The sequence below is a fragment of the Sus scrofa genome, chromosome X, assembly GCF_000003025.6.
Source record: "Sus scrofa isolate TJ Tabasco breed Duroc chromosome X, Sscrofa11.1, whole genome shotgun sequence".
In the NCBI taxonomy this organism is placed as follows: domain Eukaryota; kingdom Metazoa; phylum Chordata; class Mammalia; order Artiodactyla; family Suidae; genus Sus; species Sus scrofa.
Window position 1 is genome coordinate 20011105 of NC_010461.5, and position 24889 is coordinate 20035993.

The 24889-nt window shown below is 40.8% G+C and overlaps 2 protein-coding genes across 2 annotated transcripts in view; one reads left to right on the top strand and one right to left on the bottom strand.

Moving 5' to 3' along the window:
• Window positions 1-6680, bottom strand: part of APOO (apolipoprotein O) — a 64638-nt gene extending 57958 nt beyond the window's left edge. Inside the window, exon 1 of the mRNA XM_005674464.3 lies at window positions 6420-6680. Coding sequence (XP_005674521.2) covers window positions 6420-6428 — 9 coding nt within the window. The 5' untranslated portion in view covers window positions 6429-6680. The remainder of the gene's footprint in view (window positions 1-6419) is intronic.
• Window positions 9642-24889, top strand: part of CXHXorf58 (chromosome X CXorf58 homolog) — a 31074-nt gene continuing 15826 nt past the window's right edge. Inside the window, 5 exon segments of the mRNA XM_021080584.1 lie at window positions 9642-10124; window positions 11458-11554; window positions 22323-22417; window positions 23120-23208; window positions 23211-23230. Coding sequence (XP_020936243.1) covers window positions 10009-10124; window positions 11458-11554; window positions 22323-22417; window positions 23120-23208; window positions 23211-23230 — 417 coding nt within the window. The 5' untranslated portion in view covers window positions 9642-10008.

The window sequence follows — 24889 nt, forward strand, 5'->3', positions numbered from 1 at the left end:
TTATAAAAACTTCCCACGTGACTCTAATATGCAGTCAAGGTTGAGACCTACCGCTCTATATTTTCCCAACCCTTTTACTCCAGAGCACTTATCCCACTGCATGTGAATGAACTGTTCTGATCTGTGCCACTAACTGCATTGTGAGGTCCTGAAACCCAAGTTTCACAGTTACCTGGGGGGCTTTTTTAAAACTAGAGGTTCCTGAAGAGTTCCCTGGTAACTCAGTGGGTTAAGGTCAGGGGTTGTCATTACTGTGGTTCAGGTTCAAGTCCTTGCCTGGGAACTTCTGCAAGCCATGGGTATGGCCAAAACGAAACAAAAAACAAAGAAACTAGAGGTTCGTGGATGTCACTTAAAAACGAAATTAGACCCATAGGCAGGGCCTTGGAAATGGTCTCACAAATAATTCTGATGTGTAGCCAAATTTGGGGACTTTCTCTTAGGTAAAAAATGGGTCCTTACATTTATATCCACCAAGTACAGCAGAGTGCCTAACCCACGGCTGAACTGTGATAAATATTCATGCAATGAATGAAATCTAGTAACATGAATCTGGAGACTGGGTATATGCAGTCAATATTCAAACTTCCTGCAGCAGCACCTGGGAAAGTTACTTCCTGCAATAGAATCCAAATACAGGGCAGCTTTTCAAATGTATTTTGTAATCCACCAGTGCCCCCTACTGATTTGAAGATGGACTGCTAAATCAAAATGATGGTTAGAGTTTAAATATTTTATTGTATATGTACAAAACTAGCCTCGCACACTGTACTTTTTTCACCAATACCTATACTATCAACTCTTTTGCCTTCCGGTCCTAGTTGACCCAAGCTGGTAACTCTCAAACCCTACCATTTGCTCATCCCCACTCCCAGGCTGCAGTCATGATAGATCACAGGTAATAGCTCTCAGCAGAGCCCTCAAAGCCTCTCACCTATCTTCTTGTAGTGTATACAAGTGTAGTGTAGTGTATACAAAATGATAAGCCTTTTTTTTTTTTTTTAGGACTGCACCCACAGCATATGGAAGTTCCCAGGCTAGGGGTCAAATCGGAGCTGTAGCTGCCGGCCTATACCACAGCCAAAGAAACTCAGGATCTGAGCCACACCTGTGACCTATGCTGCAGCTCAAGGCAATGCCAGATCCTTAACCCACTGAGGGAGACCAGGGATCAAATCTGCACCTTCATGGATACCAGTTGGATTCATTATTGCTGAGCCACAATAGGAACTTCTCACATATCTTCTGTTCTCTGGTCAATGTCTCTTCCAAATCCTACCAAGCTCATGATACCACTCACCTCAAAAACACAAACCATCTATCTACTAATTTGCCTCAGTTCTTGCTATTCAAAGTATGCTAGGAGATGAGCAGCATCTATATCACTCAGGAGCTTGTTAAAAAATGGAAACTCTGGAGTTCCTGTTGTGGCTCAGTGGTTAATGAACCTGACTAGCATCCATGAAGACTTGGGTTCCATCCCTGGCCTCGCTCAGTGGGTTAAGGATCCGGTATTACTGTGAGCTGCAGTCAAGGTCGCAGACATGGCTCAGATCTGGCGTTGATGTGGCTCTGGCGTAGGCAGCGGTAGCTCCGATTCTATCCCTAGCCTGGGAACCTCCCTATGCCGTGGGTGCAGCCCTAAAAAGACAAAAAAAAAAAAAAAAAAAAAAAGGAGACTCTGAGGCCCCTACCCAGACCTACTAGATCAGAATCTGCATTTCAACAAGAGTCACATCCACATTAAAGTCTGTGAAGGAGTTCCAGCTCAGTAGGTTACAAATCTCACTAGTATCCATGAAGATGCGGGTTTGATCCCTGGTCTCGCTCAGTGGGTTAAGGATCCAGCATTGCTATGAGCTGTGGTGTAGGCCGGCAGCTGCAGCTCCAATTCAACCCCCAGCCTGAGAACTTCCATAAGCTCCAAGTGCAGCCATAAAAAGCAAAAATGAAGAAAAAAAAAGTCTGTGAAGCACTGGTTCTCACCTATAAGACCTAACAATGCCATTTTATGACAAGTAATTTTCTTTCTTGCTTGCTGCAGTGTGTAGAAAACTAGACAAATAATTTTTTAAATAAGTCTTGCTGGAGTTCCCGTTGTGGTACAGTGGTTAACGAATCCGACTGGGAACCATGAGGTTGCTGGTTCGAGCCCTGCCCTTGCTCAGTGGGTTAACGATCCAGCGTTGCCGTGAGCTGTGGTGTAGGTCGCAGACGCGGCTCGGATCCCTCATTGCTGTGGCTGTGGTGTAAGCCGGCATCTACAGCTCCGATTAGACCCCTAGCCTGGGAACCTCCATATGCCGCGGGAGCGGCCCTAGAAAAGGCAAAAAGACAAAAAATAAATAAAATAAATAAGTTTTATTATCTTGAAGCAAAATTCATCACCTACCTACACATGTAAGTCTAAAAAAAAAGAGAGACAGTATATTTATTTTATGGTAACACAACAGACAACAAACAGGAAAGATTTATATGCATTATATTTCCATATATAAATAAATGTTCAACACAAATAAAAATGTGAAGAGTCACCCAAGTTTCTAAGACATACCTGAGGCAGGTGGTACCATCCAGTTGAGGACCATTAGTCTTTAATCACTCCCACCCTTCCTTCCCTTCCATCTCATTAGTAGAAGGGAATATCCTTTTTTAAAGCCAAGGGAGTCTCTTTTATAAAAGTTCCCTTCCCACATTCCTCCAGAGGCCATAAGCATTGCCAAATCTCACAAAACGACTTTAGAATCTTGACCAAGCATGTCCTTCTAGCTACCACATTCCCCCTCCTTCTGTTGATAGTCAAGCTTATAAACCTCATTTACTCAGCTTTCAGTCACCAACCCATATTAATCTAGCTTTCACTACCATCATGAAAGCTTTCCAAATTGCCCAAATCAGCAAACACTTCTCCAAGCTCATCTAACTCATCCTTCCTAATAGACATTGTTGTTACACATCCAGTCTCCACTACCCCATTGTGCTCAAGGAATCATTTCTCTCCAAGTTGATTAAGGTAAACTGACCCCATCCTGGGCTGATTCTGCTTAGTCTAGGCACATCAGGGCATGGCATTCCCCTAGCACTAGCTATTGGGTCAGGGCCAAATACCTGACCTAAGTTGGTCCAATCAGATTGAAGGGAAACTGTAGTTCAAGCCTGGGAGTTTTATTCTCTCTCTTACTCTAGTGAATGGGAAAGCATGTGTTACTGGCAATCTTACAACCACAAGGAGAACCAGTCTAACTGTGGAAAGCCAAGAAAAGAGATGGGGACCTTGAAAACAATGTTGACCCAGTAAAGTCCACCCTTCCTCTGCATTTTGTGAAAAAAAATTCCTTACTATTTAAGCAGTTGGATTTTCCCACCTGAGAGCATTCTAACATAGCCTGCCCTTGAAACTTCCCTCCCTTAATTGTTTAAACATCACTCTGGTGCTCCTACTTCTACTTATCAGGTTGCTTCTCAAAATCTCTGGGCTCCCCTCTTCCTCATACTCCTCCTTAAATTTTGGTATCCAACAAGGTCTGCTGTGAGCTTTTCGACTCAAAGTACATGTTTCAACAATTTCAGCTCCCTTTATCTTTCCCTTGATACAGAAGAACTGATCTACCAGCACTTCCCCCATGGAGTACCACTGCTGCTGTTCCGTGGCTCATCCACCTGAGGAACTCCTGGCTTTCAAAACTTGCCTCACCTGAAGTCCCCAGGGGTTCATTGCCTTTTTTGTGCCACCATCTTCTTTGGCAGTCTGGTAAGCCCTAGGGACCCCTTCTCAAAATAATGCTTCTAACTGCATTTTATAAATGCCAATTATATTGCAATATAGTTGTTTTTAAAACCCCAAATCTGATATAGTAATGTGTACTTCTTTATTAGCTCTTTAAGTTAAAAAAACCTATTAGAGAGTCTTATAACTACTATAATCTTTTTCTTTTTCTTTTTTTTTTTTTTTTTTTGTCTTTTTGCCATTTCTTGGGCCGCTCCGGCGGCATATGGAGGTTCCCAGGCTAGGGGTCCAATTGGAGCTGTAGCCACCAGCCTACGCCAGAGCCACAGCAACGCAGGATCCGAGCCGCGTCTGCGAGCTACACCACAGCTCACGGCAACGCCGGATCGTTAACCCACTGAGCAAGGGCAGGGATCGAACCAGCAACCTCATGGTTCCTAGTCGGATTGTTACCACTACGCCACGACGGGAAGTCCCATAACTACTATAATCTTAAAGCAGTGATAAGCATAAATATCTTGAGATCTGGAACCACTGTAATGTGATATGAAAATGTCTGTGACATGCATTGGTCCTGCTGACTTCTATTGGTGACTACCACTAGTTTGTGGCTGTAGTAACTTAATTAATTGCTCCCCATGAACCACATGTTCTCGTATCTGTGCTGTTCTGTAACCTCACACCATACTGACTCGGGCCTTGGCCATGTGACTTGTTTTGACATCAGCAAATGCGATATAAGCATGTGTTTATGCACCGGGACTAGGCTTCTTAGAACCCAGTAACCATGTAAGGGAGCCCAAAACAGCCACATTGAGGGGCCCCAGGCCCACTGATATGAGAGTAAGGCTACCTCATAGTATAGCCACCAGTTGAATTCTGTCACTAGAGGATGCCGGCAGAACTGTCCAGACAACCTATAGATGGTGAGAAGTAATAAATCACTGTTGTTTTAAGGTCATTATCTGGAAACTGGTAATTGAAACTGTTAACCTACATTCATAACTGAAAGAAATGCTAAATTTCAGCAGATTAATGAAACTGATTTTTTTTTTCCCTGCCAGAATTTAAAGATCCTCTTAATTCTATCCAGACCTTCTAAGGGGCCAAGAACCACAGCTTAAGAACCCTTGGTAAAACAGAGGAGATGATACTCTCCTTTTCACCACCACAGAACACTGCTGATAACCATATGAAATGATCACAGCATACTCTTTATTGTCGCAACACAGTGTACCCTTTGTTGTTGCAACCCTCAAACTAAGCCAGGCTCCTAGCACATAATAGGTATTCAACACAAATTTATCAAACAAAACCAAGTTGCTTATGAGATCTGTTGTCCTAACTAAACTGTGAGCTACCTGAAAACAAAATAAAAGCAAATACCTGGATGTCACTTCTATGTGCCAGGGCCTCTTACAAATTCTTTACACATACTAACTTATTTATTCCTTATAACAAGCCTACAGGTAAATGTTGTTTCCCTAACTTCACCAATAAAAAAACAGGCTCAGAGAGGTTAAGTGACTTGCTCAAGGTCACACATCTAGAACGTGGCAACTCCAGGAATGGAAGGCCAAACCCACATTCTGACTTTAGAGCCTGTCCCAGTGTACCCAAAGCACGTTGTAGGCACTCAATAAAACTTTTAAGGAGTTCCCGTCGTGGCTCAGGGGTAAACGAATCCGACTAGGAACTATGAGGTTTCAGGTTCGATCCCTGGCCTTGCTCAGTAGATTAAGGATCCTGAGTTGCCCTGAGCTATGGTGTAGGTCGCAGACGCGGCTCAGGTCCCGTTGCTGTGGCTATGGCGTAGACCGGCAGCTACAGCTCTGATTAGACCCCTCGCCTGGGAACCTCCATATGCCACAGGAGCGGCCCTGGAAAAAGGCAAAAAAAAAAAAAAAAAAAAAAAAAACACTTTTAAATGAGTAGTATAATTCTGAGATTTCATTAGCAGTCTTTTATGGGTACAATGCTTCTTGACTCAATTTTGTAGACTCATTTCTGGTAGCTTGCGATTTGTTCTTCATTATAAAAAATATCATTTACTTTTTTTGAAGGAGAATAATGGCTTCATGTTAAAATGCAGATTTTCGAAACAGTCTTCACTGTAAAAGTCTTTCAAAGGACACGAGTTCAAAAACTGTAAAGAAGGGGCTCGACCTGTCCATACTATATAATGTTCACTGGGGAGGAGAAAGTCCAGCTTCTTCCCCTAACCCAGCCGTTCCATTCCCATGCCAGTCTCCCCGACTTCCTGCAGGAGCTTCGCCGAAGGTGACCTCCCCCATTCATACCAGGTTCTAAAACCTGACCTTGCCCGGCACAACCAAAGCCGAACCCCGCGGTGCCCTAAGCTGGCCTAACCCTACTCACGAACTCAAGAGGGCACCAGCCAGAGTGTGGATACTGTGAGGGATACTTTAACTTTTTAAAACATTTTATTCCCGAGAGCACGACCAAAGGGCCCAACCCACCACCCTCGAATCTCCCGCCTCCTGTGCCTCAACCGCAAACTCCAGGCGGACCGGTGAATGACCCTCGGGACCGGGACACAGGCAGCCCGGAGGCGGGAAAAGCCTCAAAGCGAGCCAGTTCTGGTTCCCAGAGAGGCCCAAAAGAGCGCGGGGAGAGCTGCAGGCGGCCGGGAAGGGGCGGTGACAGTTGTGACCCGGCTCGACACTCTCACCTTGAACATGTCGCTGGCAGCGGCGGCTCCGGCGGGGTCACCCGGCCTCGGCCACGCCCACTATAGAGAGGTAACTACGGCGGCCGATTAGGGCCCGATTCCTCCGACCGCAAGCGGGCCGCGGTGCGGGTAACAGGCGTACAGCCAATTCGATCCCGCTAAGGCTTAACTCGGAAGCTTGGGCTGCTAGCAGCGTCGTTGAGCTGCAGCGCGTCGCGCCTCAGGCGGCGAACACAAGCCCCGCCTTCCGGAGGCTCCGCCCCTGCGCCGGCGGTTGCTAGGCGGCGGGAAAGCGCCAGCTCAGTGTGGGCGGCACGCGGGGGCGCTAGGAGGGAGGCGCCGAGCGCAGAGCCGTGCTGGGAATTGGCCTTCGCCGCCGTGATTGGGCGCCAGCAGCGTGGGTTGGGAAGCCTGTGTGCGGAGGCCGCCGGGCGGGGGCGCTCGGCAGGCCTCTGGTGGCTTCGAAAGCCTCGCAGCCGGAAGCTACCGACCTCGGGGGCCTGGATTTACCTCACAAAAGGTTTTTAGTTTTGTGGGGTTTTTTTTTTCACCCTTGTTTAGCCATTTCCAAGATTTTAAATTTAAACTAATTTGCCTTGTCCTTTAGTCTTGAAAGAGCCCGACATTTTTTTCTTCTTTAAAATGCTTAAGCGTATGTTTCTCACAGGGAATCAAATGTTTGTCCTTTAATTAGAGTAGAAATAAGTAATAATGACAAAAATTATCTTATTAACAAGAATAGCAACCACCAACAGCGTTTACTATGTAACTTGCTCTGATGTAAACTCCTTACACATACTCTTCTTTCCAACAACCCAAGTAGGTGGGCACGATTATTATCTCCCGTCAAATACATGAAGAAACCGAGGCTCAGAGAAGTAATATGTGGAAGGTCATACAGAAGGAAAGTGGGAAGCCAGGATTCAAACCTCAGTAGCCTGGCTTTAAAGCCTGTGATCGCAAGTAAACAACTGTTGTAGTGTCTCATACCGGGGTTGTATTTCATGTTTCATTCTGTATTTCATTCTAATCCCGCAGCAAATGTAAGCCCATCCGGGGCAGGCATCCAGAAGATTTTGGGAGTTTGGTGCGGTGTCACTGCTCTCCAGCCAAGATCACTAAGAATACTGTAGTTGAACAAGCTGAGTTCATTTCTCTTTGGTGCCAGGAGAACGCACCCTTGGGAAACGGTGGGGCATCTCAGTAAGAGGGTGTTAGATTTATTCTAGGATTTGGGGCTTTGGTTGGGGGGTTTGCGGGTGAGTTCAGGGAAGCGAGTCCTTGTTCTGGATTGGGTGGTGCTAGGAAGCCAGGGCTAACACGAAAGCCCAGGTGTGGGTGCCAGGCCAGCTCCCAGATGTTAAGGGCTACTTTTCTCTTTCTCAAGAGAATTGTATATCCCTAGCCTTCCCTATACCTAAGGAGAACTATTTAGGAGACTCTGAAGGCTCTGCATCAGTAATGGAATGTCATATGTGTATAAGAGTGTGACTTATAAATGGTAAGTTAGGGCAGAAATTCTTAATTCTGGAGGTACATGAACTTGGGGAAAAATTACAACTTTATTTTCACTAACCTATAACTGAACTTTAACAGTTCTTTAAATTGTGGTGTAGGTAACCACAGTAGTTCAGCGGTACCTATGACTTTGTCATCAGTAGAAAGCACAGATATTTTCATATCATATTATAGTCACAGCAGATTTCTTGAAATATCATTTCTGCTCATTACCACTTCACAAGTACTGTAATTATTAGAGCTCTCATTTTTTATTTTATTTAATGCATAAAGAAGACATTTCTATAATTTTGTTTTTGAAAATATTTTTACAATGATTTCAATATAATTGAAGTCTTTTGTAACCCTATATATTTTAGATTATGGGTTTAAAAAAACATAATTCTTATTCAATATCCCGTGTTAAACCATAATGGAAAAGAATATGAAAAAGAATATATATGTGTGTGTGTATCTGTATGTACACATATATGTGTATAACTGAATCACTTTGTTGTACAGCAGAAATTAATACAACAATGTAAATCAACTATCCTTCAATTAAACGAAAAACATAGTTCTTAGAAGGAGTTTGTCCATAGGGGTCCACAGCACCAAAAGAAAAGATAAAGAGGCCCTGGTTTAGTACAAGACACTAGGCAGTTACTAAGAATTGGAAACTGCTTCCAAATTGGAGTAATGTATCAAAGGATAGAAAATCAGAGGTGGAATCAGATCACTTACTACACATGCTCTCACTTTACTAGGCAAGGAACTGAGCTACTGAGAGATTAAGGGACTTGCCCATAGTCTCACAGATGTTCCGTGATAAAACTAGGATGAAAAGCTTTTAGAAAGCATGTAAAAACCCTCCACTCTTCTAGGCATTGGGAATTTCATAGTTAGCAGGATGCCTCCTGCCTTCAACATGCTTGTTGGGGTGACAGCCAAGAAACAAAATTTTGATGCAATGTGAGAGGTAATGTAAATGAAAAACACATACAGTATTATGGGACCTTGGAGACACCAGTGAGTAGTTCTGTAAAAAATAGAAGGAGGAGAATTTCAAAGAAGAGGCATCAATTACCTCGGGTCCTAAAGGATGAATTGATGTTTACTGGTGGTAGGGAAGTCAATCTAGGTGGAAAAAAATGTCATGATCAGCGGCACAGAATTACAAAACATTAATTTTGGTAAGTTCTTGTTCTCACAGATGGTATAGAAAGGATGCTGATGGAAAGTTGGTATTTTGAGATTTGAAAGAGAGTGAAACTAGATTGTGAAAAGACATAAATGCATTTCTCTTTTTTTGGCCTCGTCCCTGGCATATGGATGTTCCCAGGCTAGGGCTCGAACCCACACCATGGCAGTGACCTAAGCAGTGAAAATGCCAGATCCTTAACCTACTACACCACAAGAGAACTCCTTGAATGCACTTCTAAGGAGTCTAGACTTTAGCTTGGAGGAAATGGGGGTCCCTAAAAGATTTTTTTTTTGTCTTTTTGCCATTTCTTGGGCCGCTCCTGTGGCATATGGAGGTTCCCAGGCTAGGGGTCCAATCGGAGCTATAGCCGCCAGCCTACGTCAGAGCCACAGCAACGTGGGATCCGAGCCGCGTCTGCAACCTACACCACAGCTCATGGCAACACTGGATCGTTAACCCACTGAGCAAGGGCAGGGATCGAACCCAAAACCTCATGGTTCCTAGTCGGATTCGTTAACCACTGCACCACAACGGGAACTCCCCTAAAAGATTTTAAATTGAGATTTTAAGTTTGGATTATTGCTCTAAAAAGTTAACTCCAGCTGTCGAGTAGAGGATGACTAGGAGGTTGAAGACTGGAAACGAGGAGACCGCATAGGCGGCTATGGATAGATCCATTTGTCTTTCCCATATATATATCATATTGTTTTTAGTACAGAAAGAATGTAAGCAACATTAAGAGATCCATGAAACCTTACTTTTTCAAGGGTTCTGGAATTAGCTCAATAATCGTATGCCACTTGAGTCTCATCCAGACAGTGTAATAATATAGATTACGACTTCAAATGTTTAATTTATATACTTTCAGAGTACTTCATTGTAAGGAAAATGAGTCGTTCCATGAAGACGTCAGTTACTGGTGTTCCAAAATCAGAAAATCCAGCCTTGGGAAAAGGTCCCAAAGTACCTTTGTCAAATACTGTAAAGACAAAGGGAAAACAACAGTAAGTAGCTGTCTTTCACCTTGTATCATTTTCCACAACTGGACAGTTTCCATATAGTATTTACCCAGCTAACATCAAACACTTCTTGTTTTGTAAATTAGAGGGGTTTTGTGTGTTTTAAAATTACTTTTGAATTTAAGAATAATTATTATAATTATAGTATTTCATAACTAACAAAGCATGTTAACACACATCTCTTTGATCCTGACACAACCCTGTGATGCAGTCTTATTATTACATTTCATAAGTGAGCAAGCAGCAACTAGGAGAAGGTAATTGATTTGCAAAAGGTTAAACAGCTAATAAATGGCATTGGCTAGTATCGAAGGGTATGTTTCCATACTTGAGGTCTTTTCTATTCAACATCTTATCATCTGCATTTTGCGAGTCAACAGTGGCATTAAACAGGAGTGCCTACCCCCTTCGCATGTAGCCATGTGAGGTGTAATGATGGGGTTCAAAGGGGCTAGTTCTTGGAGAGTGAGATCCCTACAGTCTGCCCGTGTTGGGACATGATGAAAAGTAGAAAAATACTCTGACCTGACTGAGAAGACCCTGGTTCAAACAAAGATCAGAGAAGGGAGTTTCCTTTTTTAGGGCATGGTCATTCACTCCCAGAAGAAAATTGGGCCTACTGTAGCTTCACCTATTGTATGTTCTATTCTCATAGCACTTCAACTAGTTGGATAGTGTTGGTTTTTGTTTTTGTTTTTGTTTGTCTTTTTGCCTTTTTTAGGGCCGCTCCCAAGGCATATGGAGGTTCCCAGGCTAGGGGTCTAATAGGAGCTGTAGCCACCAGCCTACACCAGAGCCACAGCAACATGGGATCCAAGCTGCGTCTGCAACCTACACCACAGCTCACGGCAATGCCAGATCGTTAACCCACTGAGCCAGGCCAGGGATTGAACACGCAACCTCATGGTTCCTAGTCGGATTCGTTAACCACTGCTCCACGATGGGAACTCCTGGACAGTGTTTTTAAGAATGAACAATAATGGGATCATTTTAGGTCATGAATCATTTTATAAAGCACATTTGTTTCTGTGTGTTCGTGTATGTGTGTGTGTGTGCACGTGTGCCTTTTGATAATAAAGTTTTAGCCAGGACTTTTGTTAATCTCAAGGTAAATATTCTCAAGTATTTTATATCTTCATTCTGACTAGATTCTGCAGTTGACTAGTTCTAATCACCAGATCCAAATGTTCCTCATTAGGTCAGTCCTAGGGTGGGGGATGAGGAGGTACAGGAGGAGGAAGTATAAATTCAGAATTCCCAAAGATTTTAGGAAAATGAAAACTACTTCACAAACCTCAATGTATTTTTTTCCTTTCAGAAATAAAGATATTTCAGCTTACAGGATACAGAGAGCTTGGTTATCTCATCTGGACAAAACAATGTTTCAACTACTTAAGCACACAATTTGTGCAGCAGTATGTATTTTGCTTTTTGTTTGCTCTGACAGATATAATTACTTATCAAGGTAAAAGGTGTGTTAAGTAGCAATAGAATATATAACCTTCTGGAGTTCCCGTCGTGGCGTAGTGGTTAACGAATCCAACTAGGAACCACAAGGTTGCGGTTTGGTCCCTGGCCTCGCTCAGTGGGTTAAGGATCTGGTGTTCTGTGAGCTGTGGTGTAGGTCAAAGACGAGGCTCGGATCCTGCATTGCTGTGTCTCTGGCAAAGGCTAGTGGCTACAGCTCTGATTAGACCCCTAGCCTGGGAACCTCCATATGCCACAGGAGCGGTCCTAGAAAAGGCAAAAAGACAAAAAAAAAAAAAAGAAAAGAATATATAACCTTTTAAAATCTCTTTTATTTGAATCTAATAATATTGCATGCAGTTGTGGGATTTCTTCCTTGGTTAACTCTAAACGAATATTTCTGGATTTTTTTTGATCCCCTTCCAGGCCAGGGATCAAACCCTAGCCATAGCAGCGACCCGAGCTGCTGAAGTGACAATGCCAGATCCTTAACCCACTGGACCACAAGGGAACTCCTGGATTTATATTTAGCATAGATAACTATTATTTCTTCTTCTGAGGCCAATGTGATTTTTTAAAATAAATTTTATTGGAGTAAAGTTGACTTACAAGTTGTATTAGTTTCAGGGGTACAGCAAAGTAAATCAGGTATACATGTATCCCTTTTCAGATTATTTTCCCATATAGGTTATATACAGTATTGAATAGTTTACCCTGTACTATGCAGTAGGTTCTTGGTACCTATTTATTTTATGTATAGTAGTGTGTATATATCAATCCCGCCCCCCAATTTATCCCTCCCTCGCTACATTTCTCCTTTGGTAACCATAAATTTGGTTTCAAAATGGTTGAGTATGGAGTTCCCATCATGGCGCAGCAGAAACGAATCCGACTAGGAACCATGAGGTTGTGGGGTTCGATCCCTGGCCTCGCTTAGTGGGTTAAGGATCTGGCGTTGCTGTGGCTCTGGCCTAGGCTGGTAGCAACAGTTCCGATTCAAACCCTAGCCTGGAATCTCCATATGCAGCGGGTGCAGCCCTAAAAAGACCAAAAAAAAAACAAAAACAAAAACAAAAACGGTTGAGTATGTTTTTGTTTTATAAGTTCTTTTGTATCATTTTTTATTAGATTCCACATATTAGTGATCTCATATGATACTTGTTTTTCTCTGTCTGACTTACTTCATTCATTTAGTATGATAATTTCTAGGTCCATCCATGTTGCTGCAAATGACAATATTTCATTCTTCTTTGTGGCTGAGTAATTTTCCGTTGTATATATGTGCCACATGTTCTTTATCCAATCCTCTGTTGATTTACATTTAGGTTGCTTCCATGTCTTGGATATTGTAAATAGTACTGCAGTGAACATTGGGATAGATGTATCTTTTCAAACTATGATTTTCTCTGGGTATATTCCCAGGACTGGCATTGCTGGATCATATGGAGCAAAGGACACCAGAAACAAAATAAAAAGACAGCCCACAGAATGGGAGAAAATCTTTGCAAACGTAGTGACTAACAAAGGATTTATCTCCAAAATATACAAATACCTCATACAGCTTTATAACAGAAAAACAAACAACCCAATTAAAAATGGTCAGAAGATCTAAACAGACATTTCTCCACAGAAAACAGACAGATGGCCGGAGTTCCCGTCGTGGCGCAGTGGTTAATGAATCCGACTAGGAACCATGAGGTTGTGGGTTCGGTCCCTGCCCTTGCTCAGTGGGTTAACAATCCGGTGTTGCGGTGAGCTATGGTGTAGGTTGCAGACGCGGCTCGGATCCCGCGTTGCTATGGCTCTGCCGTAGGCCGGTGGCTACAGCTCCGATTCAACCCCTAGCCTGGGAACCTCCATATGCCACAGGAGTGGCCCAAGAAATAGCAAAAAAGACAAAAAAAAAAAAAAAAGAAAGAAAGAAAAAAGAAAACAGACAGATGGCCAAAAAGCACATGAAAAGATGCTCAACATCACTAATTATTAGAGAAATGCAAATCGAAACTACAATGAGACATCACCTCACACCACTCAGAATGGCCATTATCAAAAAGTCTACCATCAATAAATGCTGGAGAGGGGCGTTCCCATTGTGGTGCAGTGGAAATGAATCCGACTAGTATCCATGAGAATGCGGGTTCGATCCCTCCCCTTGCTTGCCGAGAGCCATGGTGTAGGTAGCAGATATGGCGTGGATCCTGAGTTGCTGTAGCTGTGGTGTAGGCCTGCAGCTGTAGCTCTCATTTGACACCTAGCCAGGGAACTTCCATATGCCAAGGGTGCAGCCCTGAAAAAAAAAAAAAGCAATAAATAAATAAATAAATGCTGGAGAGGGTGTAGAGAAAAGGGAACCCTCCCACACTATTGGTGGGAATGTTAACTGGTGTGACCACTATGGAGACTAATGTGATTTTTTAAAATTCAGTTTCTTGGAGTTCCTGTTGTTAAGAACACAACTAGTATCCATGAGGTTGTGGGTTTGATCCCTGGTCTTGCTCAGTGGGTTAAGGATCCGGCATTGCCTCAAGCGGTGTAGGCTACAATTGCAGTTAGGATCTGGTGTGGCTGTGGCGTAGGCTGTGGCATAGTCTGACACCTGCAGCTGTGATTCGACTCCTTGCCTGAGAACTTCCATGTGCCGCAAGTACGGCCCTAAAAAGGAAAAAAGACATCAGTTTCTTATTTGAAGATGTGACACAGTGATCCAACAATAAAAATCTCTGAATTAAAAGTGCCTTTGCCTCCCGCCCAACGATTTCACTTCTAGGTGTCCATTCTACATATATGTTTAATTCCACTGCAGTATTATTTGCAACAACAAAAAAGTAAATCCTATGATGTCTGGTCTCTTATGATGGAGCATGATAATAGGAGAAAAAAGAATGTATACATGTACGTATAACTGGGTCACCATGCTGTACAATAGAAAAAAAATTGTATTGGGGAAATAACAATTAAAAAATTTTTTTAAAAATCTATAATGTCCATCAATATGATGCTGGTTGAATAAATGTTGGTGCTTTCATACTGTTAAGCCTTGCACCCTTGCTTATGATGCTGCAATAGAAAGGTAGCTAAAATACCTCATTAGTGAAAAAGGCAAGTACAGAACATTATGAATAATATAGTCCTGCCTGAACAAAAACAAACGAAAAGTGCATACCCTGCCACTCCCTAAAAAAATAACTCTGGCAACCCTAGCAGAGTATTAATCCTTCTTTCATGTAGTGTTAAATATTCTCCTAGTAAAATCACCCATTATTACAATAGTCTATAATTAGTAATAGTCACATTAAGGGAATTTTAGCAGCTCCAAAAAGCATCATAAACTCTGAGAAATATATACACTTTAACCATCTGACCCACAGACCCATTTCTGGTATCAGTAAAAAAGCAGAATACCTCAGAGAAAACCCACCCAGGTAAACCTGTGACATTTCAGGTCCATTGTCTATTGTCTTCATACATGGAACTTGTATTTAATTACACAGTGCTGGTTTGTCATAATTTTACACTCTCTTAGTAACAGAAATTAATTCTTTTTTATCTATTACCCTAATATTTCAAGTTACTACCTTATATTTAAAATGCTTTGTTGAAGTTCCCGTTGTGGCTCAGCAGTAATGAACCTGAGGACACGGGTTGAATCCCTGGCCTCACTTGGTGGGTTAAGGATCCGGCGTTGCCATGAGCTGTGCTGTAGGTTGCAGATATGCCTCTGATCCCACGTTGCTGTGGCTGCGGTGTAGGCTGGCAGCTGCAGCTCCTATTTGACTCCTAACCTGGGAACTTCCATATGCCGCAGGTGCGGCCCTAAAAAGACAACAAAACAAAAATAAAATGCTTTGTCATTTAAAAAGCCCTTTGGGGTACATTTTTATGTGATTGTCATAGGTGTAAAGGTTGGGTGGGGTCAAGTGGGGGGAAAGTGGGGGCTTTAGAATCAAACAGATCTAAGTTTGAATCCTAGCTTCTCTGTTTACTACCTTTATGCCTTTGGATGAGTTACAGACACTCCCAGAGCCTCAGCCCCACTCATTTGTAAAATGGGAATGACAACATTCAAATAATATTTCTTTTTTGTTTTGTATTTTTAAGGCTGCACCCATGGCATGTGGAAGTGTTCAGGCTAGAGGTTGAATTGGAGCTATAGCTGCCAGCCTCCGCCACATCCAAAGGAATGCTGGATCCTTAACCAACTGAGTGAGACCAGGGATCAAACCCAAAACTTCATGGTTACTAGTTGGATTCATTTCTGCTGCGCCACCACAGGAACTCCCAAATAATATTTCTGAGTTGTAATAATTAAATTTTATATATAAGGCAATTAACATAGTATGTGGTATATAAGGCATTTAAGCGCTGAGAACATTTCTATTATCATTTTCATTCTCATTTTAAAGTGAATTGCTCAATATCAAATACTTGTTAAACAATTGCTGTATTCCAGGCACTGTGCTAGATACTAGGAATACAATGGTAAAGAAGATACTGCCCCTACCTTTATGAAGCTTACAGTCTAATAGGAAACACAGACACATTTATAGTTAGCTACGACACATTTTGAAAAGTGTTGTCCGAGGGAAAGAACAGTGCCTGGGATCTCAAGGAGGGATACATACCCAAACTTGGAGGCCAAAAGTTAGAAGTAACTAACTCAAGGCTACATAGATGGTAAGTGGGGAAGCCAAGACCAGAATTTGGATCTTTAGAATTCCAAGTCTGGTGTACTTTCACTTTACCATGCCCCCTCTGTTATTTGTAGAAAATTGTGCCCTGGGGAGGAACCTCTTGAGTCTCCAAGGGCCCTGCTACCCGCCCAAGACCCCAGGGGGTGCTGAGAACCAAGTGAAATCTGCTACCATCGTGGGGTGGACCTCCCAGTCCTGTCTCCCCTCAGGAAGTCCTCCTTTGCTTCAAAGAAACACTGTTAGTCCCATCAACACTCCAGAAAAGCCACACTGCCTCAAAAAAAGATTGACCAACAACGACAGCCCTCAGGAAATATTCCAGGGCAGTGACAAGGCAAACACTACCCGATAACGGAGAGTACAACTCCCTCAGGAGAAAGAAGACAACAAGCAAGATGAAGAAGCTGAGAAACCACCCCCAGTCAAACCAACAGGAGAACTCACCTAAAACAGTCAACAATGAAACTGATCTCTGCAGTCTGACAGACCTGGAGTTCAAAAGAGAAATAGTGAAAATACTGAAGGAATTAAGAGAAGATATGAACAGCAATGCAGATACCCTCAGAAAGGAGCTAGAAAATATAAGGAGGAGCCAAGAAAAACTAGAACATTCATTTGCAGAGATGCAAACTGAACTAGGGGCAGTAAAAACCAGAATGAATAATGCAGAAGAACGAATCAGTGATATGGAAGATAGAATAATGGAAATCACTCAATCTGGTCAACAGACAGAAAACCGAATCAAAAAACTGGAAAGCAATATAAGAGACCTATGGGATAATATAAAACGGGCCAATCTACGCATAATAGGAATTCCAGAAGGAGTAGAAAAAGATAAGGGAATGGAAAATATATTTGAAGAAATTATCGCTGGAAACTTCCCAAATCTAAAGGATACTGGATTCAAGATACAAGAAGCACAGAGGGCCCCAAACAAACTGAACCCAAACAGACCCACACCAAGACACATCATAATAAAAATGGCAAAAGTTAGTGATAAAGAGAGGATCCTAAAGGCAGCAAGAGAAAAACAGAATGTTACCTACAAGGGAACCCCCATAAGAATATCAGCTGATTTCTCTACAGAAACACTACAGGCCAGGAGGGAATGGCAAGAGATATTTAAAGTGCTCAAAGGAAAAAATATGCAACCTAGAATACTTTATCCAGCAAGAATATCATTTAAAATAGAAGGGGAAATAAAAATTTTTCCCAACAAACAAAAACTTAAAGAATACAGCAACACAAAACCCAGGTTAAAGGAAATATTGAAAGGGCTTCTCTAAACCAAAAAGAAAGGAAGGAAAGGGAAGAAAAAAAAAAAAAAAAAAGAAGAAGAAGAAGAGGAAGAACTAGGATTGAGGAAACCGTAATCAGAGAGCAGTCACTCAAATAAGCCAGCATACAGATTTAATCATGAACATGCTTCAAACAAAATAAAATTAAAAAGAAAAAAATAAAAGAGTCATCAAAACCATAAAATGTGGGCAAGGGATGTTAGGAGGTAAATAATCCTTTTTGTTTGTATATATGTCTCTCTTCTTAATTTTAATATAATAATGAAGTGTTTGAACTTACAGGACCATCAGGCTAAAACACACAATTATGGGAAGGGGTTAGCATACTTAAAAAACAGGGCAACCACAAGCCAAAACCAAATATTGCATTTGCAAAAAATGAAAAAAAAAAATACACTCAAGCAGATAATAACAGGAGACCATCCAACCAAAAAAAAAAAAAAAAAAAAAAAAAAGAAGAATGGAGAACCATAGAATCAACTGGAACACGAGGATCAAATGGCAATAAATAATCATCTATCAATTATCACCTTAAATGTCAATGGACTGAATGCCCCAATCAAAAGACACAGAATGGCTGAGTGGATAAAACGGCAAAAACCTTCAATATGCTGCCTACAAGAAACTCACCTTAGGACAAAAGATACATATAGATTGAAAGTGAAAGGCTGGGGAAAAGTATTTCATGCCAATAGACATGACAGAAAAGCAGGAGTTGCAACGCTCATATCAGACAAAATAGACTTTAAAACAAAAGACATAAAGAAAGACAAAGAAGGACACTATTTAATGATTAAGGGATCCATCCAAGGAGAGGATGTTACTATCGTCAACATATATGCCCCAAATACAGGAGCACCCAGATACACACAACAAATATTAACAGACATAAAGGGAGATATTGATGAGAATACAATCATAGTAGGAGACCTAAATACCCCCCTCACATCAATGGACAGATCCTCTAGACAGAAAACCAATAAAGCAACAGAGATCCTAAAGGAAACAATAGAAAAGTTAGACTTAATTGATATCTTCAGGACACTACATCCAAAAAAATCAGAATACACATTCTTCTCAAATGCTCATGGAACATTCTCAAGAATCGACCACATATTGGGACATAAAGCGAATCTCAATAAATTTAGGAGCATAGAAATTATCTCAAGTATCTTCTCTGACCACAATGCCATGAAATTAGAAATCAACCATGGGAAAAGGAAAGAGAAAAAACCTACTCCATGGAGACTAAACAACATGCTACTAAAAAACCAATGGGTCAATGAGGAAATCAAGAAGGAAATTAAAAACTATCTTGAAACAAATGATAATGAAGACACAACCTCTCAAAATCTATGGGATGCTGCGAAAGCAGTGCTCAGAGGGAAATTTATAGCAATCCAGGCCTTTCTCAAAAAAGAAGAAAGATCCCAAATTGACAACTTAACCCTCCACCTAAATGAATTAGAAAAAGAAGAACAAAGAAGTCCTAAAGTCAGCAGAAGGAAGGAAATTGTAAAGATCAAAGAAGAAATCAATAAAATAGAGACTCAAAAAACAATAGAGAAAATTAATAAAACCAAGAGCTGGTTCTTTGAAAAGGTGAACAAAATTGATAAACCCCTGGCCAGACTCACTAAAAAGAGGAGAGAAAGAACCCAAATCACCAAAATTATAAATGAAAAAGGAGAAATCACAACGGATACAGCAGAAATACAAAAAACCATAAGAGAATACTATGAACAACTATATGGCAATAAGTTTGACAATCTGGAAGAAATGGACAATTTTCTAGAATCTTACAGCCTGCCAAAACTGAATCAAGCAGAAACAGACCAACTGAACAGACCAATCACCAGAAATGAAATTGAAGAGGTCATAAAATCACTCCCTACAAATAAAAGCCCAGGACCAGATGGCTTCACAGGTGAATTTTATCAAACATATAAAGAGGAATTGGTGCCCATCCTCCTTAAACTCTTTCAAAAGGTTGAAGAAGAAGGAAAACTCCCAAAGACATTCTATGAGGCCACCATCACCCTCATTCCAAAACCAGGCAGAGATACCACCAAAAAAGAAAACTATCGCCCAATATCATTGATGAATATAGATGCAAAAATTCTCAACAAAATCTTAGCCAACCGAATCCAACAACATATCAAAAAAATTATACACCATGACCAGGTTGGGTTCATCCCAGGTTCACAAGGATGGTTCAACATACGCAAATCAATCAACGTCATACACCACATTAACAAAAAAAAAGTCAAAAATCATATGATCATCTCAATAGATGCAGAAAAAGCATTTGACAAAGTTCAACATCCATTCATGATCAAGACCCTCGCCAAAGTGGGTATAGAGGGAACATTCCTGAATATAATCAAAGCCATTTATGATAAACCCACAGCAAATATAATCCTCAATGGGGAAAAACTGAAAGCCTTCTCACTCAAATCTGGAACAAGACAGGGATGCCCACTCTCACCACTGCTCTTCAACATAGTTTTGGAAGTCTTAGCCACAGCAATTAGACAAACAAAAGAAATCAAAGGCATCCATATAGGAAGAGAAGAGATCAAACTGTCACTGTATGCAGATGACATGATTCTATACCTAGAAAACCCTAAGGACTCAACCCCAAAACTCCTTGAACTGATTAATAAATTCAGCAAAGTGGCAGGATATAAGATTAACATTCAGAAGTCAGTTGCATTTCTGTATACCAGCAATGAAACATTAGAAAAGGAATACAAAAATATGATACCTTTTAAAATTGTACCTCACAAAATCAAATACCTCGGAATACACCTAACCAAAGAGGTAAAGGACCTATATGCCGAGAACTATAAAACCTTAATCAAAGAAATCAAAGAAGATGTAAAAAAATGGAAAGATATTCCATGTTCCTGGATTGGAAAAATCAATATTGTGAAAATGGCCATCCTACCCAAAGCAATCTACAGATTCAATGCAATCCCTATCAAATTACCCATGACATTGTTCACAGAACTAGAACAAACAATCCAAACATTTATATGGAACCACAAAAGACCGAGAATCGCCAAAGCAATCCTGAGAAACAAAAACCAAGCAGGAGGCATCACTCTCCCAGACTTCAAGAAATACTACAAAGCCACAGTCATCAAAACAGTGTGGTACTGGTATCAAAACAGACAGACAGACCAATGGAACAGAATAGAGAATCCGGAAATAAACCCTGACACCTATGGTCAATTAATCTTTGACAAGGGAGGCAAGAACATCAAATGGGAAAAGGAAAGTCTATTCAGCAAGCATTGCTGGGAAACCTGGACAGCTGTATGCAAAGCAATGAAACTAGAACACACCCTCACACCATGCACAAAAATAAACTCCAAATGGCTGAAAGACTTAAATATACGACAGGACACCATCAAACTCCTAGAAGAAAACATAGGCAAAACACTCTCTGACATCAACATCATGAATATTTTCTCAGGTCAGTCTCCCAAAGCAATAGAAATTAGAGCAAAAATAAACCCATGGGACCTCATCAAACTGAAAAGCTTTTGCACAGCAAAGGAAACCCAAAAGAAAACAAAAAGACAACTTACAGAATGGGAGAAAATAGTTTCAAATGATGCAACTGACAAGGGCTTAATCTCTAGAATATACAAGCAACTTATACAACTCAACAGCAAAAAAACCAATCAATCAATGGAAAAATGGGCAAAAGACCTGAATAGACATTTCTCCAAGGAAGATATACAGATGGCCAACAAACACATGAAAAAATGCTCAACATCGCTGATTATAAGAGAAATGCAAATCAAAACTACCATGAGATACCACCTCACACCAGTCAGAATGGCCATCATTAATAAATCCACAAATAACAAGTGCTGGAGGGGCTGTGGAGAAAAGGGAACCCTCCTGCACTGTTGGTGGGAATGTAAACTGGTACAGCCACTATGGAGAACAGTTTGGAGATACCTTAGAAATCTATACATAGAACTTCCATATGACCCCGCAATCCCACTCTTGGGCATCTATCCGGACAAAGCTCTACTTAAAAGAGACACATGCACCCGCATGTTCATTGCAGCACTATTCACAATAGCCAGGACATGGAAACAATCCAAATGTCCATCGACAGAGGATTGGATTCGGAAGATGTGGTATATATACACGATGGAATACTACTCAGCCATAAAAAAGGATGACATCATGCCATTTGCAGCAACATGGATGGAACTAGAGAATCTCATACTGAGTGAAATGAGCCAGAAAGACAAAGACAAATACCATATGACATCACTTATAACTGGAATCTAATATCCAGCACAAATGAACATCTCCTCAGAAAAGAAAATCATGGACTTGGAGAAGAGACTTGTGGTTGCCTGATGGGAGGGGGAGGGAGTGGGAGGGATCGGGAGCTTGGGCTTATCAGTCACAACGTAGAATAGATTTACAAGGAGATCCCGCTGAATAGCATTGAGAACTATGTCTAGATACTCATGTTGCAACAGAAGAAATGGTGGGGGAAAAACTGTAATTGTAATGTATACATGTAAGGATAACCTGACCCCCTTGCTGTACAGTGGGAAAATAAAATTAAAAAAAAAAATTAAAAATAAAGCTTAAAAGATGTAATCTAAAAAAAAAAAAAAAAAAAAAAAAAAAAAAAGAAAATTGTGCCTGGACAGGGTACTGCTTTCTGTTAATAGCATAATCTATTTCAGGAACATCACGTGACATATGAAATTTTGAAGAAAGTGAGCCCCTTAGAGGCTGAACTTGTTAAAGATCCTTGCATGAAGTGTAAAGTTAGATTCAGGTAATTTTTTATGCTGATTTATTTCAAGGAGTTAATATGAAGAAATCTTAGAAATTTGTTTTCTTTCCTTTTTTTGTCTTTTTTTTTTTTTTTTATCTTTTCTAGGGCTGCACCGGCAGCATATGGAGGTTCCCAGGCTAGGGATCTAATCAGAGCTGTGACCGCCGGCCTACGCCAGAGCCACAGCAATGGGGGATCCGAGCCGCGTCTGCAACCTACACCACAGCTCACCGCAACGCCAGATCATTAACCCACTGAGCAAGGGCATGGACCAAACCCGCAACCTCATGGTTCCTAGTCGAATTCATTAACCGCTGAGCCCCAACAGGAACTCCAGAAATTTATTTTCTTAAGTCTTCATAACTTCTCAGGTTGTAATTGCACAGTAAATATGTTGTTCTTATTTATATTTATTTGGAGAGACTGAGGCATGACTCTTGGGCCAAAAACTGCCTTGAGAGTGGCTCTTATCTCCCATGATGTGTTCAGCCTAATACACATATGAGAACAGTCGAGAGCACACCTGCCAAAGTGAGGCTCTTTCATCCTCTGTGATCTGTTTCATTACCAATTCTTTTTATGCTCTAGCATAGCCTTTACCCTGCATGCAAGAAACTATGTGAACAATCTTAAGTACAAAGGAGAGAAGTAACTGAGCCCCAACCCTGATACCAAATAACTAACTTTTGGTTTTTATTTCAGATTCAGTGGTGAAAAATTTCCACCTTTCATCGTGTTTAAAATTTTTCTTCAAACTGAAGGCCATGGTTACAAGTATTTCAGCGGAAAAAATTATTAAAGCCATCAAGTGAGGTGATGTTTCATGATGTACAGTTTATGTTTGTGTTAATTTAGCTTCCTAACATCTATGTAAGTATATGAATTGCATTTAAAGTGTACAGACTGTTATTTCACCATGAAACAGCCCAGCAGGCAGGTAGTATTTTTTTAAGCATCATATTTCAAAGGGTCTCTGTTTATTAGCTAAAAAAATTATTTGGAATAAATTACTTATATAAAGCCCTAGAAAATATCCATCTGTTTTTGTATGAAAATTGTGGTTTGGGAGTTCCCGTTGTGGCGCAGCAGAAATGCATCCGACTAGTAACCATGATGTTGCAGATTGGATCCCTGGCCTCACTCAGTGGGTTAAGGATCCAGCATTGCTGTAAGCTGTGGTCTAGGCTGCAGATGCGGCACGGATCCCATGTTGCCGTGGCTGTGGCGTAGGCCAGCAGCTGTAGCTCCGATTAGACCCCTAGCCTGGGAACCTCCATATGACCTAAAAAAGGGAAGGTGTGGCCCTAAAAAAAAAAGAAAAGAAAAGAAAGAAAAGAAAAAAGAAAATTGTGGTTTATTAATAGTGAATCACAGTAGCCTATTGGTAAGGGCTTTTTAATTATGCAAAACATTTGATGCAATTTTGTTTTAATGGCATTTTATCAGTGTTCCTTTGATTCTGATAATATATTGAAAAACAATGTGCTAGAGTTTAAAAATGAACTTTTAAAATATTTATCCTTTTTTGCATTTCTCATACTTTTAAGTTTCATGAATATTCATCATAATTGTGTCTACAACATAGAACTCACCTAAGGACCTTGTTAAAATGTAGTTTCTGATTCAGTAGATCTGGAACGGGTCCTGAGATTCTGCATTTCTACTCAGCTCCCAGGTGCTGCCACTGCTGCTGATCTATGGACCATATTTTAATAGCAAGAATCTGCAGCATAGGTTTATTCCTTTGACACTTGCACCTGACTGTAATTGAGAAAAAAGTGTACATTCTCATATTTAGCCTTTTATAAACCATACATCAAAGTTTATTTTGCTGTAGCCCTCTAGAAGTATTTTAGGTGAAAATTATGACCCATCTGAAATCATCAGGAATGGCACTAAAGATAGAAGACTGCACAGCATGGCAATTTCTGATCAGATCCAGCATGTGCAGCATTTATTCTATGAAGAATATTAGCAAAGGAAAAGAGACTGCTTTTCTCCGTCTTTTCAGGCACTATCAGAGAAAATTTAACTTAGTTTCAGAAATATATCAAAGACTAGTGGTTTCATGTGGAATATGGTATTTCAGAAACATTAATATTTGTTCATTTATGTAGAATGACTTCAGATGTGAAAGTAGATATTTATTCTGCGTTCAAGAGATAAATTCATGCCACATTTACCTACAGAATAAGCTTATAGTTGTCCATATAAAACGTCATAAATTGTTGCTTTTCTGAGATTATATAATGGGGCTTTTTTAGATAGTGACATTTTCCTGAGACTACTCCTAGTGGCCCCTGATATCCCCAGGGTAGAGTAAATGAGAACCTTAGAGGCCATGACTGGAAAGCACTGTTTATACATCAAAATGCATTAAAATGCTGTATGATAACTTAAATTTTATTTAAATTTTATTTAAATTTTATGCTTCTTAAATTCTAGTCTGATTGGCTGCTCTCCTGGAATACT